Here is a 13,834-nt window from a genome sequence, read left to right as displayed (position 1 = left end):
TATTTGATTCAAGTTATTTGGACATTATTTGGACATGGTTGTTTAAGTTTACTCAGTTCAGTTTAGTTCGTTTTACATTAAGTATTTGAGTAGAGATAACATATTTCAGTTGTGTGGAACCACTGTCCATAATTTAATTATGTTCGTTTAAAGTATAATTTTTTTCAGTGTACTGAAGCTCTGGAAACAAAAATAACGGTTCAAAAACATAAATGTATAAAAGTGAAGCGAGCAATGTTATGCATTTTCGGTTCGGAACCCCCCAAAAATTATATGAATGCAGTCCAGTGGGGGGGGGAGGGGGGGCAATCGAACTAGGGTTCGGACCGGGCAATCGAACTAAACGTGAAACCAACCTTAAAGAAAAAGATCCATTGAAAGATCCAGCAGTTGTGACAATTAACTACTTCTAGTTAAATGTCGTTGTGGTTTCTTTGTTAAAACCAGTTTCCTGACAGCTTCCCTTCACCAAGTGTTTATAAGTGCAAGCTTAGCCAGCATTTTCATTAACTAGCTCAAAGGCCTGAAGGGAACGATTCACATAATGGCACGGGAGCTTAAAAGTTGGTCTTTTTGGAGGGCAGTTTTGGCCGAGTTTGTGGGGATGACCCTTTTTATTTTTATTGGGATAGCCTCAGCAATCGGTAACAAACACAACCGATTTCCTGACCAAGAGGTTAAAGTTGCCTTAGCTTTTGGTCTGGCTATCGCCACACTGGCTCAGAGTTTAGGGCATATCAGTGGAGCTCACCTGAATCCAGCTGTTACTTTAGGACTGTTAGTTAGCTGTCAGATCAGCTTCTTCAGGGCCTTCATGTATATTATTGCCCAGATGGTGGGGGCTGTGTTGGCAAGTGGCATCATGTTCAAAGTTAGCCCGGACCCGGAAACAACACTGGGCCTCAATATGGTAAGTTGCTTACTGCAGAATATTAAGATATGATCGCTAACATTGGAGCTAGTTGTCACCCAAATTTAAAGAAATTCAATTACAAAAATGTTTTTTGTGGATTTGTATGTTTGTTATGGACAAATAATTTCAAACTGACATAAATTACATTAATTAATATAATGGCGGTATTTCTGTAATATCTGAGCATTTTTAGTCAAAAGTGAAAGTCAAAGTCTGTTTGTTGTCAATTCTGCCACATGTACAGTACAGTACATACATACAGAGGATTGAAATTGCGTTACTCTCAGACCCATGGTGCATACAAATAACACTACACAGAATAAAAGAAATATATAAAAAATACAGATAAATACAGATTATGTCAAATACAACTATTTCAAGCAGGGATATTTAAAAAAAAGAAAAAGAAGATAGGTAATGGCAGATTGGTTTTATTGGTTAATGTTATCACATGCACTGTAAAAAATTATGTGCCCAGTAAGTCATGTTAAAACAAAGTTTTTCTTGTAACTCATCAAAATAATTGAACATATTTCACCTTCATTTTATAAGTTATACAAAATACCACGAGAAGTCAGTGTAATATCATTTGTATTCAAGTGACTTTAATTTGTAAAGTTTTATAGGTAGAAATCTTTTACTGTTTGTCTCCGCAAAGAATCTGTAACTGTTGAATAGTTTTAATTTAATTTAATACAATTATGAACAATAAAATATTCATATTAATTAATATTAATAACCTATAAATTACTTAATATTAATATTAACAAATTGTTATATTATAACCAAACACAGACCGGAAGGTAACTTTGGGCCAGGCGTGTGCGTTCGACGAAACCGTCTATATATATATAACTCATCCTGGGAAATATTTGCTGGAGTACATGAAAAGAGTTAACAACATATAAGGAGATTTCATCTTTGATCAATGGCATATAAAATCATAATATTACCATTTAATTGCAATTCGTGTGTTTTTCTTTTCTTTTGTCTGATTTTACTATTCTGACATGACTGTGTATCGATAGTCATCATATATGTCACCATTTTTAACCGTTATAATATAATATTTTTTTATTTCTCATAGCTGAGTTCTGGTGTATCAGTGGGTCAGGGATTTGCCATTGAGCTTTTTGCAACAATGCAGCTGGTCCTCTGTGTCCTGGCCACAACAGATAAACGTCGAACTGATGTTACGGGCTCCGCACCTCTTGCCATCGGACTATCGGTTGGTTTAGGACACCTGGTCGCAGTAAGTATGCCATATTAAACTTTTTCTTAGCAATGATGTAGAAACTTACGTATATCAATAGACTTAGGCATGTTTTACTGATTCTCTATTCTGATTTACTTTCTATTCCTATTCCTTGTATAGATCAGTTACACCGGGTGTGGCATCAATCCTGCTCGATCTTTCGGACCAGCTGTTGTTCTTGAAGCGTTCAAAAACCACTGGGTAAATCGTGATTGTTGTTTGAATAAAAATGAGAGTAAATGCCATTATTAATGTTTAGCTAAGCATATTTGGTTGTGTCCTCTGCTAAACCTCACTGGTAAATAGTCAAAATTGTTTTAAAATGAACATTGTGGCACATACTAGTAACCCTTGCTCTATTTAAGTTAATCAATCACTTTTGGAGTAGGTAGAATTTGATATGAAAACAGCTTTCTTACTTCTGAAATGTAATTATTTCTGTGCTGTAGATATATTGGATTGCACCCATGTGTGGAGGGGTGGCTGCTGCCCTTGTCTACGACTTCTTGCTGTACCCAAAGAAGGAGGGCTTTGGCAAGCGCATGAATGTTCTGAAAGGCACGGAACCAGAAACCTCTGCGACTGAACCCCTAATCGAACCCCGAACCCCCAGATCTGATTCTGGTCAGTGGCCCAGACCATGACATGTGATGAGTCTTGTAAATACTCATACCCTTTTTAGACATCTGTCACAATTTATTTTTATTTCATTGTGTATATACTGATAGATACATTAAAAGAGCTTTACCATTTCAGATTTTTTTACCCTCTTTACCCGCTTTTTCTGTCCGTTCTTTTATTTCACCTTCTGAAGTTTACTCTGTGTAGAAATATTATTGGTTTCGTATTGGTTTGGTTACTTAAAGGTAAAGGATATGCGGCATGTAGCTATGATGTTTTACAAATTTAAGAACAAATACTCTCAACACTTCTGCAAAGCAGTTGACAAGAACCGCCAAACCGAGCTGATGTCAACTTCTGTATCACCTCCAGACTCTAACTGCTACTAAAGCTGTCACACCAGTCAGCAACTTGTTCGTTGCCGCGAATTACAGATCATTTAACAAAGCTGGCTTCTAGCCAATGTCACGACCCCAATGTCTTAGCTTTGTACTATATGTTACATATTTGAAAATAATGTATTCATTGGCACATTTTGAAAGGGAGGATTTCGTTTCCTATTTGGCACCATCAGAGGCATTGTATGCATGAATCCGCTTGCGTAGATATCATTTTTTAATGGACGCTACTCTTAGTCCTGTTATGTAACTGCTATTCATTGTCTTTGGATAGAGCTTTTGCCCTGTGAGATTTGAGCATCAATCTTTAGCGCCTTTTCAAACGTCACTGAAAAATTAGTGAACCTTCCGAAACACATCAGAACATAGTGGGGATGTAAAGAGTTTTAAGCGCATGCTTGACATTTTTGGCAAGTACACTAATGATAATCATAACTTCCTTTGGAAGCCTATGATGTTTAGTGCATTTACTCTTTTTTTATTTGTCTAATGAATTAAGAGGCAAAATAAAACACAAGTGGTTGTAGTCTGATGGCTGTTTGCTATTTTAGTCTTGAATTTTTGTACAGTGAACACAAATACAGTACTAACTAAAGTATACTATAGGAGAAATACATCTGATTTATCGGATGAATTGGAGGTTTTGATTAAAAAGCAGTGAGAGTCGCCTGAAATGATGAATAGTATACAATACAAATAAACCATGTTTACAATATGTGAAAGTTATTGGAGGGGGGTTAGAGAAATATATAATGTGTCTAGTACAAACTATTTGAACAAACTCTAGCTGTAAGTTTCAAACTTACTGTACGTGAATGATACCTCGAATTTAGTGGTTTGTATAGGTTTGTCCTATCTTAGATTTTTGTCTAGCGTACCCTAAAAGAGACAAAATCCCATTAGACATAAATTAAAGAAGGGGGAAGTTATATATTACAAAATATCTTGGGGGTGGTCCTATTTGACCCGAGCCATTAAAAGGATATACTCCCCCAAAATAAAAAGCCTGTCAACCTTTATTCACCGTAATGTCGTTCAAAACCTGTATACATTATGACTCTTTCTTCGGTAGAACACAAAAGAATATTTTGTCTGGTTTTGTGTCCATACAATGAAAGTCAATGGGGTCTAATGTTGTTAGCTTACCATCTTCTTCAAAATATCTTCTTTTGTGTTCTGCAGAAGAATGAAAGTAAAACAGGTTTGGAAAGCCATGAGGGTGAGTAAATGATGAAAGATTTTCATTTTTGGGTGAACGCTCCATTTAAACAACCACCTAGCGGAACGCCCCGGCCACCACCCAAACGTCATGGAATTTTTGATAGAAAACCACTCCTCATTTTCTTCATGTACTTTTTCCTTGAACTTGATATTTTTTAATCCATTTAGGTTTATGTCATTGCTCTCTGTATTTTCACCCACATGGTTAAATATGGAACTCTGTGTAATTTTCGTCATACACACTATGAATCATATAAGAGTGATATCGCTCTATCCAGTATCGCACTTTCACTCCCCCTCTGATTTGCATCACTTCTCGGCAGGGATTCAGGAGTGATGATAGTGAGGATGGAAATTACTATGATTGCTTTTAAACCACAACCTACCAGTGAGCCAATGTGCAATTGAATGGAAGAATGTAAAACAACCATATTAAGAAAACTTGCTGTCTTAAGAGCTCTTGACTTCCCCTGGCTGTACCATGCTAACCACGCTTAAAGGGAACGGAGCTTGTCTTGATGTCTTGACTGTGGGTGGGGTGACACTTTTGACATAAATTTATCAAGTGACAGAACTGTAACACCCAAAAGTTCAGTTATCAGTTTCCTCACATTGTGCTGATGAGGTAAAAACAAACAACCCTGCATAGCTTCACAGAGACTATTTACAAGCCAAATTTAAAGAGCTGACATTGATAAAGGAAAAAATAGCACCACCACGATTGGCATGAATATAATTTGAAAAATATTTATGAATGTCTTGTATTTAACACTGAACATAAGGTTTTGGATGAATCTCCCAAAAACATGTTTAGGGCATAGCTTTATCCCAAAATCAAAAATAAAATATTTTGTTATATTTTGGCAGTTATCCCCATTGAAAAAAACAGCATATGCTGGTTAGGTAGGTTTTGTAGCATGGTAGCTGGTTTGTACTGGTTTAAACTGTTCATGTGCTGGTTTAAGCTGGTCATGTGCTGGTCTTTAGCTGGTCATGTGCTGGTTTAAGCTGGTCCTAGCTGGTTTATCTTAAATCAGCTCGGGACCAGCTTTAACCAGCACATGACCATCTTGGGACCAGCTCATAACCAGCTTAACCCAGCTCATGACCATCTTAAACCAGGAGATAACCATCTTAAACCAGCAAATGACCATCTTAAACCTGCACAGACCAGCTACCATGCTTCAAAACCTACCTAACCAGCATATGCTGTTTTTTTCAACGGATAGTAAAAAATAGCTTATTGTAGAAAAATATACTTGGGAAGGGAATTGTGATGTGACCAAAGTAAAATAAAAATGAATATATTAGTATTAGATATATAAGTAATATCTTCATACATAGTAGCCACCTTTTGCCAATAATTGTAAAAATGCAATCTTAGCATTAGTTTCTTTGAGGTTCCATGATGCTTTTTAAAAGTATTGAAGGAGTTCCCAGATATGCTGGGCATATTTTTTCTTTCGGTCTGTCATTTATTTCACCAAAAATAAGACTTGAAGGAATAGTTCACCCACAAAATGGTCCCCATTTATTTTATGGCACAATAAAATGTACATGTAAAATGTAGTGTATGATCGAATATATCCTATGCGTTTTATGAAACATATTTATTTTTACATATATATTTTATTTTACTTGTCAGGTTTTTACAGAAGCAAAATATTAAATAAAAAATGCATAAAATCAACAAAAAATCATGAAAAGTGGTGTCCATTTGGTGAGCACTGATAGTGTATTTGTGTGTTTTTGTGTTGCAGGAGGTCTGGGAGATGAGTGAATAGAGATTATAGCACCCATCTACAGAAGCTTATTCTACAGGATACTGATGCAGTGTTTTGATGGGAATCCACTTTATAATACAATCCATTTACTCTTACTGATTTGATATTTAAAGCTAATTATCATTACGTTGTTTGTAAGCTGAATATCAGATCTATTGAAACCATTGTCTTGCCCTACAAACAAACAAACAAATAAAGGAAAGGAAGGAAAGGAAGGCCAGCGATGATTTTGTCACAGTTAGTAACTTGACCTTCATCTTATGACTGGATATGCGTCATTCTTGGACAGTCTAGGATTTTACTATGTTATTCTGCCACTCTGTCTGCTGACGTATGCAGTAATTCGTGGGTAAGCACCACCTGTGTGTGTAAAATTAAAACACAATTCAATAAGCATCTGATGAAACTGAAATAAGCTCATTGTACAGCTGCAGGCTTCAACATTCACATGCATCATCATCCCAACACACAGGATATTTTCATTCATTTGTCAGGCTAATGGATTGCAATAAATAAACATGGTGTACAAATTAATTCTTATTGTTTTATGAGTTATTGCCCTCATTTATTAGTTTTGTCCTGATTATATGTGGTTTAACAAGAGCATGAAATGTTTAGACTTTAGATGTGCTTGACATTCAGAGGATTTTCTCTGATCCACTTGTGATAACAACCAAACAATAAACGGCAAAAACATGAATGTCTGGTTCTTCGATAATTTACTACATGAGATGCTATGTGTACTCGTTAATGTTCTTCATTTATTGATCACCAATGCCTATGTAAATATAACCTTCTTCACAACACATGTTGCTTCATTTATCATTTTTAGACCATTGGTTCTCAAACTACCCCCTGCCCACAAATAAAACATATTACACAAAATCAAATCTCATATTTCATATTTTAAGTAAACCACAAACATATTACGTTACACAATGCATGAACATAAATTTTATAGTCGTCATATTTCTCTGATGTTTGATTTAATAGAATTTATGGTAGGCCTAAATTCTGCATTTCTTAAAATGCCATAAAAAGTGCCCCCAGCTCCAGTTTGAGAACCACAGTTTTAGACTATTTATGACCTGTTTATTTGATATGATAGTAGCGGTAATACTAAAGTTTTATTGTGGTGACACTGACAGTTTCATTCTACCATGTAATTTGTTGTTTTGAGGAAATGTAAAGGCACGTGACTGCCATCTGCTGGACAATTCATAAAAATTTCCGAATTCGCTGATACTTAACGTGAACCGGAAGTATAATCTATCAGGGGTCAGACGGACAAAGCGCCAGTAAAGATGTCGCCGCCGGTCCTATTTAACTTTACTGAGGCCAGAGATAAATTTACGGTAAACGATTAACCATATATAATAACGATCAATGACCGATATATATATATATATGTGTGTGTGTGTATATATTATATGTATTTATGTATGTACGCAAAAATATGGTAATAACACGGCACATCCAAAATCCATGGTATTGCCATAGTAAGTTATATCTGCGATACCAATACCCTGTCGAAAAGAAAGCACGTTTCTACCTTGGTCCTATTTGTTGTTGTAGTTTGTAACCTGAATCAATCCGATCTTTTCTGCAGGCTGCCACCAAAAGTGCTGTGGATATCAGGAACTGTAAACCCCTGACCAGCGCTTTCAGTCATCTGCCTGGAAAGTAAGAACCTTAGCTGTTGTTTTTCTATTGTGGGTTAATATATGAAAGGCATTCTTAATTTTGTATGTGCATGAGTGAGTGTTTTCAGATTTGAATAGGTTTGAATGTACAGCTATTGAGATCTGAGTAATGTCATTGGATTGTTCACAGTGAAACAGAGAAGAAAAGCACTCTTGATCAGGCTCTACGTGGAGTCCTTGAAGAGCAGATAGTGAGTCCATATGTTCCTTGCGTACATTTACTGATGTAATCGTCTGATTATCTTTTTGAGAGCGAGATGTTTTTGTAGATCAGCTGGCACTTGCAATGCCAAGGTTGGAGGTTTGGGAAAACAAGATGTTTTACGTTATTTTCCAGGTTCAGCAGAAAGTGAATGTTGAGGATTTCCTTTCTCTGATCTACATCAGTATTGACTGTGTGACTGAAGGTATGTAGTACTAGACATGAACTGCTTCCTCACATCTGTAATGAATGATTTTTCTTGTGTCCTACTGTACATGTAGCATGTGTGAGAAACCATTTGAAGATCACGGATGTTTCTGCGTAGGTTGATTGACTTTTTCATGCATTTACCCACACAGGCATCTGCTCTGCTACCTCTCCCTTTCTATTGCTGGGTGATGTTCTGGACTGTCTTCCGCTGGACCAATGTGACAAAATTTTCTGCTTTGTTGAAGAAAAAGTCTCTACATGGAAGTCTGTGAGTTTAAATTGATGGTTGTTTAACAGATGGAGGTCAGATATAAGGAGTACTATTAACAGCTTTTTCATTTTTACAGAATACTTTTTACTCTGCGGGGAAAAACTACTTGTTAAGAATGTGTAATGGTGAGTTATGATTTTTGTTCCTTTAGCATTAATGGGATTTCATAAGATTCTATATTTTCTGTCATCTTTTCTGTTCTTCTTGAATTACGGTTTGAAGTAAAGCACTGATATAAAAATGTGAATTCTAGTAGCCTAACATAATACTCTTGCACTACAGATCTCCTCAGAAGACTCTCTAAGACACAGAATACAGTATTTTGCGGACGGATCCAGCTGTTTTTAGCACGTCTCTTCCCTCTGTCTGAAAAATCTGGTAGGTTTTCTTTTAACATTTGGTTTGCTCGGTGCCATACTTTTCTTTGTAACTGACATGATGTCATCTTTTATGTCATCAGGACTAAACTTACAGAGTCAATTCAACCTGGACAACATTACTGTGTTTAACAAAAATGAACAGGAGAGCACACTTGGAATGCCGGTAAATAAATCACACTGACATAAATGAACCAGGTGAAGTTGTGGGTGAACTAAATATTGGCATTAATGGAGTTGGTGCCAAACAGCTATTGGTGTCTTTCTTTTCTTTTTTAACTTTTATGCTTTTGTTATTCTAGCATGCAGACGTGAAGGAGGATGGGATGGAGGTAGAGGAAGGGGAGATGGGTGATGAAGATGCACCTGCACCCTGGTGAGAGATCATTAAGTGTTGTTAAAATATTTGAAGTAGTAAAGCAATGTCCTAACAATAGAATATGTATAATTTTTGAATGATTATTAAATGATGATTATTAATGAATTTTAATAGATTATTAAATTCAAGAGAAATCTGTCAATTAAACGTAATGTTGTCTGCATTTTTTTTGTAGTTCCATTCCTATTGACTACAACCTGTACAGAAAGTTCTGGACACTCCAGGACTATTTTAGGAACCCCCTACAATGCTACGACAAATTCTCATGGATGACTTTTCTTAAAGTATTTATCAGTGTACCTTTGTTATTTAACTTTTTCCAACAGAGATAATCGTGCTAATGTGATTTCTCATTGTTCTCTGCAGTACTCAGATGAGACGCTAGCCGTGTTTAAGAGCTATAAACTGGATGACATGCAGGCGTCTAAGAGAAAGCTGGAGGAGATGAGGACTGCTGCAGGCGATCACGTCTACTTCGCCAAGTTTCTAACCAGTGAGAAGGTCAGTGTTTAGAACAAGTTCTTCACATCAGTGTAGCTGTGAACATTTGAGTGGTGATAATAACACATTCCCATCATCTTCGAGCAGTTGATGGATCTTCAGCTGAGCGACAGCAATTTCAGACGACACGTTCTGCTTCAATACCTCATTCTCTTCCAGTACCTCAAGGGTCAGGTCAAGTTCAAGAGGTCAGAGAGGCAGAAAAACAAAAGATTTCTTTACTTTGAGTTGTTCTGAGACTTTAATCCTTTACTGGTGGTTGTTTTTGCTTTTCAATAGCAGTTCCAGTTGTGTTTTGAATGATGACCAGTCTTTGTGGATTGAGGACACAACCAAACTTGTCTATCAGGTTTGTTACTGTCCGAAAGTCTATAGCATCAGTGTATTGTAGGTGTGTAGGCAAACCTTTTATCACAATTCACCTGTCTCTCGTTCTATTTAAGCTACTAAGAGAAACTCCTCCAGATGGTGACAAGTTTGCGTCTATGGTTGAGGTAAATAGTGGATGCAAGATGAATTCAAGTAGTTTGTTTTGATACTACTTATATATATTTTTTATAGTAATGTTTATATAATTTACTCACCTTATGCCATCCCAGTGGTATATGACAGACTTTCCTTAATGAATGCAAAAAATGTTTAAGTAAAGTGCTGTCGTGTTAGCTTCTTTGGGATCTAAAATGTTCTTCTAAAAGCACATATACAGTTGTGCTCAAGAGGTTACACACCCCTTGCAGAATTTGGAAAAAGCTGAAACTTTTGGAAAAATAAGAGGGTTTTTGAAAATTAAGGTTTATTTTTAATTTAGTCCTGCCCTGAGCAAGTTATTTCACTAAAGAAATGTTAACATATAGTTCACACTAAAAAATAATAACAGAATTTCTAAAAATAGCCCAGGGCAAAAATTTACACGCCCCTGATTCTTAATACTGCATGATGTTACCTAAACACTCAATGACAGTTTTTATGTTTAGTCATAGTTGTTTAAGGGTTTCTTGTTTGTCGTGAGTCATTAGACTGTCCACTGATCTTCAAAACAATCACCCAGGTCCTCCACAATCTTTGCTTTTTCAGCATGTCTGGATATTTGACTCTTGTCCAGCAGTAAACTGTATGATGTTGAGATTCCTCTGTTTACGTCGAGGACAATCAAGAGACTCGTACACAACTATTACAATAGATAGAAACATCCAGTGCTGCCCACAAAGTCAACACCATTCATTTAAAGTCAAGTGGGTGTAAACCTCTGAAAATGGTTTTAGTGTAAAAAAAATAAAATTTAATTTAAAAAAAAAAATTTATAAATTAATAAAAAAAATAAAAAAAATTAAAAAAAAAAAAAAAAAAATAAAAAAATAAAAAAAAAAAAATATTACACAAAAACCATTTTCAGAGGTTTACACCCACTTGACTTTAAATGAATGGTGTTGACTTTGTGGGCAGCACTGGATGTTTCTATCTATTGTAATAGTTGTGTACGAGTCTCTTGATTGTCCTCGACGTAAACAGAGGAATCTCAACATCATACAGTTTACTGCTGGACAAGAGTCAAATATCCAGACATGCTGAAAAAGCAAAGATTGTGGAGGACCTGGGTGATTGTTTTGAAGATCAGTGGACAGTCTAATGACTCACGACAAACAAGAAACCCTTAAACAACTATGACTAAACATAAAAACTGTCATTGAGTGTTTAGGTAACATCATGCAGTATTAAGAATCAGGGGCGTGTAAACTTTTGCCCTGGGCTATTTTTAGAAATTCTGTTATTATTATTTAGTGTGAACTATATGTTAACATTTCTTTAGTGAAATAACTTGCTCAGGGCAGGACTAAATTAAAAATAAACCTTAATTTTCAAAAACCCTCTTATTTTTCCAAAAGTTTCAGCTTTTTCCAAATTCTGCAAGGGGTGTGTAAACTTTTGAGCACAACTGTATCTATCATTACAGGAATCCAAGTTACTCCAGAGGGTTAATAAATTACAAAATGATAAAAATTAATATTTTGAGCTTATTTAGTGATTGATGCATTGTGTATCTATGGAAACATACCGATCAGCATGCTAAATTTAAATATGGCAGCACATTCAAATCTCATTGGTTCTTGTGTGTCTTAAGACTAGTGTCGTATGTGTGTTTTGTCCAAGTTAACAACATGTTACCCTATTTGAATAGTGCACTGATCTATATTTTCATAATTTTCTTTGTTCAGCAGGGATGAGGTGGGTAAATTCATATAATTTGGGTAAATTGTTTCTTGGTGTAGTTTTTAATTTAATAGTTGGTAATTCAACAGCAAATACAAACATGCACTTAAAAAGTTTTAAAAACATCTCTTGTAACACATTTATTCTGAAGGGTTGTTAAAAGTTAGGCATTTGTATGTCTGATTTTATTTTATCCACAATATGATCGACAGCACATTCTGAACACAGAAGAAAACTGGAACTCATGGAAGAATGAGGGCTGCCCAAGTTTTGTAAAAGAAAGGTATTGCTTGAAAAATAGATTGTATGAAATACAATTTATAAACTGTACAAGGCTACAGTAACAATTTTGATGGTAACAAATAAATGTTGGTCAAGGATGGACGTGACTGATCTGTCTCATATGTGAATATCCATTTATTTCCCTCAGACCGGCAGAGACCAAACCCATCCGGCCCAGTAGAAAGAGACCAGCGCCAGAGGACTTTCTGGGGAAAGGCCCTGATCGTAAGATCCTCATGGGAAAGTAAGATATATTAATATCAATTCTCTCGTTTGTATTTCTGACATAATGCAGACTTAATTTACCACGTATACCGTGTATAAACGTTTTAACACATTACTGATATTCTTCACAGTGAGGAGCTCACAAGGCTCTGGAATCTAAATCCAGACAACATGGAGGCCTGCAAATCAGACAGCAGGTTTGTGTTTTATAAACACGCCGATGGCTTTATTCTTTTAGTCAGAGAGGTTTTGCATTAAAACACTCGTCTGCTATTGGTTGAAGGGAGTTCATGCCGTCATTAGAGGATTTCTTTGAAGAAGCCATCGAACAGGCCGATCCAACGAACATGGTGGAGGAAGAGTACAAGTAAAGACTTTTACCAATCCTCAATTATAATATCACATTTGACCCAGAACTCAGAATTAATTCTGTTTACCATCTCGTCTCAGAGTGGTGCGCAACTCAAACTACGGCTGGCGAGCCTTACGGCTGCTGTCCAGGAGAAGTCCTCACTTCTTCCAGCCCACCAACCAGCAGTTCAAAAGTCTAGCAGAGTATCTGGAAAACATGGTCATCAAACTGGCCAAAGAGCTTCCTGTGAGTGCACATCCATCTTATTATCAGAAGCCGTTGAAGATGATTTATCTGATGTTGTTGTGCTCTTTTGTTTTTCATTTTATAGAAGGACCTCCCATCCGAGGAGATAAAAACAGGAGAGGAAGACGATGATGAGAATGGAGATAACCTGTTGAAAGAGAGCAATGACAGTGAGTACATGAATCCCTGGATTAGCATTGTGGTTAAGCGTTTCTGCATTAGCAAGCACCTTGTGTATTTTAAAATGACAGAAAATGCGACATTTTGCTTAATAACGTTCTTCCTCCAGGTCCCAGCATTCAGAGCAAAGGCGTGACCAATAGTCAGATGGATGAGATCGCCGCCAAGCTCGGAGCCCAGTGGAAGATGCTGGCGGACCATCTGGAATTGAGCGAGAAGGAGATCCGCGTGATAGAGGCTGATAGTGAGGATGTGGAGCTGCAGGCAAAGATGCTGTTGGTGGCCTGGCAGGACCGAGAAGGCTCACATGCTACGATGGAGAGCCTGGTGACAGCCCTCAATGCGGCTGGCTTCAACATCATCACAGACGCCTTTAATGAAACGTAACTGTGCTTATTTCACAGCACCTCCTTCCTATTTTGCAACTTGATGACATGGTTTATGTTGTACTTCAATGAACTGTGTTCTTCAGTGATGTTCTTACTTTTTGAAATAAATGTCAAAAC

The 13,834-nt window shown here is 36.5% G+C and overlaps 2 protein-coding genes across 3 annotated transcripts; both read left to right on the top strand.

The window, feature by feature from the left end:
• The first annotated feature begins 532 nt into the window (after positions 1 to 532).
• On the top strand, positions 533 to 6,861 carry aqp1a.2 (aquaporin 1a (Colton blood group), tandem duplicate 2). Of its 2 annotated transcripts, none has more exons than XM_057334349.1 (5): positions 533 to 910; positions 2,001 to 2,165; positions 2,289 to 2,369; positions 2,618 to 2,792; positions 6,169 to 6,861. In XM_057334349.1, the coding sequence occupies exons 1-5, from the start codon at positions 545 to 547 to the stop codon at positions 6,186 to 6,188; spliced, it is 807 nt and encodes a 268-aa protein (XP_057190332.1). In that variant the 5' UTR covers positions 533 to 544; the 3' UTR covers positions 6,189 to 6,861. The 2 variants fall into 2 exon arrangements, with proteins under 2 accessions (XP_057190332.1, XP_057190331.1); XM_057334348.1 differs by having other exon boundaries at positions 2,618 to 2,827.
• A 610-nt stretch (positions 6,862 to 7,471) lies between these two features.
• On the top strand, positions 7,472 to 13,832 carry thoc1 (THO complex 1). The gene is made up of 21 exons (XM_057334310.1): positions 7,472 to 7,547; positions 7,802 to 7,875; positions 8,026 to 8,086; positions 8,233 to 8,302; positions 8,457 to 8,575; positions 8,655 to 8,703; positions 8,861 to 8,956; positions 9,039 to 9,121; positions 9,258 to 9,331; positions 9,510 to 9,618; positions 9,701 to 9,835; positions 9,923 to 10,023; positions 10,115 to 10,184; positions 10,279 to 10,329; positions 12,256 to 12,326; positions 12,474 to 12,569; positions 12,682 to 12,747; positions 12,834 to 12,917; positions 13,001 to 13,148; positions 13,234 to 13,318; positions 13,438 to 13,832. The coding sequence occupies exons 1-21, from the start codon at positions 7,497 to 7,499 to the stop codon at positions 13,713 to 13,715; spliced, it is 1,971 nt and encodes a 656-aa protein (XP_057190293.1). The 5' UTR covers positions 7,472 to 7,496; the 3' UTR covers positions 13,716 to 13,832.
• The last annotated feature ends 2 nt before the right edge of the window (positions 13,833 to 13,834 follow it).

Source organism: Triplophysa rosa, linkage group LG5, assembly GCF_024868665.1.
Source record: "Triplophysa rosa linkage group LG5, Trosa_1v2, whole genome shotgun sequence".
NCBI classification, from domain to species: domain Eukaryota; kingdom Metazoa; phylum Chordata; class Actinopteri; order Cypriniformes; family Nemacheilidae; genus Triplophysa; species Triplophysa rosa.
Note: the sequence above shows the minus strand (reverse complement) of the source record. Positions and strands in the feature narration are given on the sequence as shown.

Coding starts and splice junctions, on each gene's coding strand:
- aqp1a.2 (XM_057334349.1), top strand. CDS start 545: ATGGCACGGGAGCTTAAAAGTTGGTCTTTTTGGAGGGCAGTTTTGGCC. Junction 2,166..2,288: donor GTTTAGGACACCTGGTCGCA/GTAAGTATGCCA, acceptor TTCCTTGTATAG/ATCAGTTACACCGGGTGTGG. Junction 2,370..2,617: donor AAGCGTTCAAAAACCACTGG/GTAAATCGTGAT, acceptor TCTGTGCTGTAG/ATATATTGGATTGCACCCAT.
- thoc1 (XM_057334310.1), top strand. CDS start 7,497: ATGTCGCCGCCGGTCCTATTTAACTTTACTGAGGCCAGAGATAAATTT. Junction 8,576..8,654: donor AAGTCTCTACATGGAAGTCT/GTGAGTTTAAAT, acceptor TCATTTTTACAG/AATACTTTTTACTCTGCGGG. Junction 10,185..10,278: donor CAACCAAACTTGTCTATCAG/GTTTGTTACTGT, acceptor GTTCTATTTAAG/CTACTAAGAGAAACTCCTCC.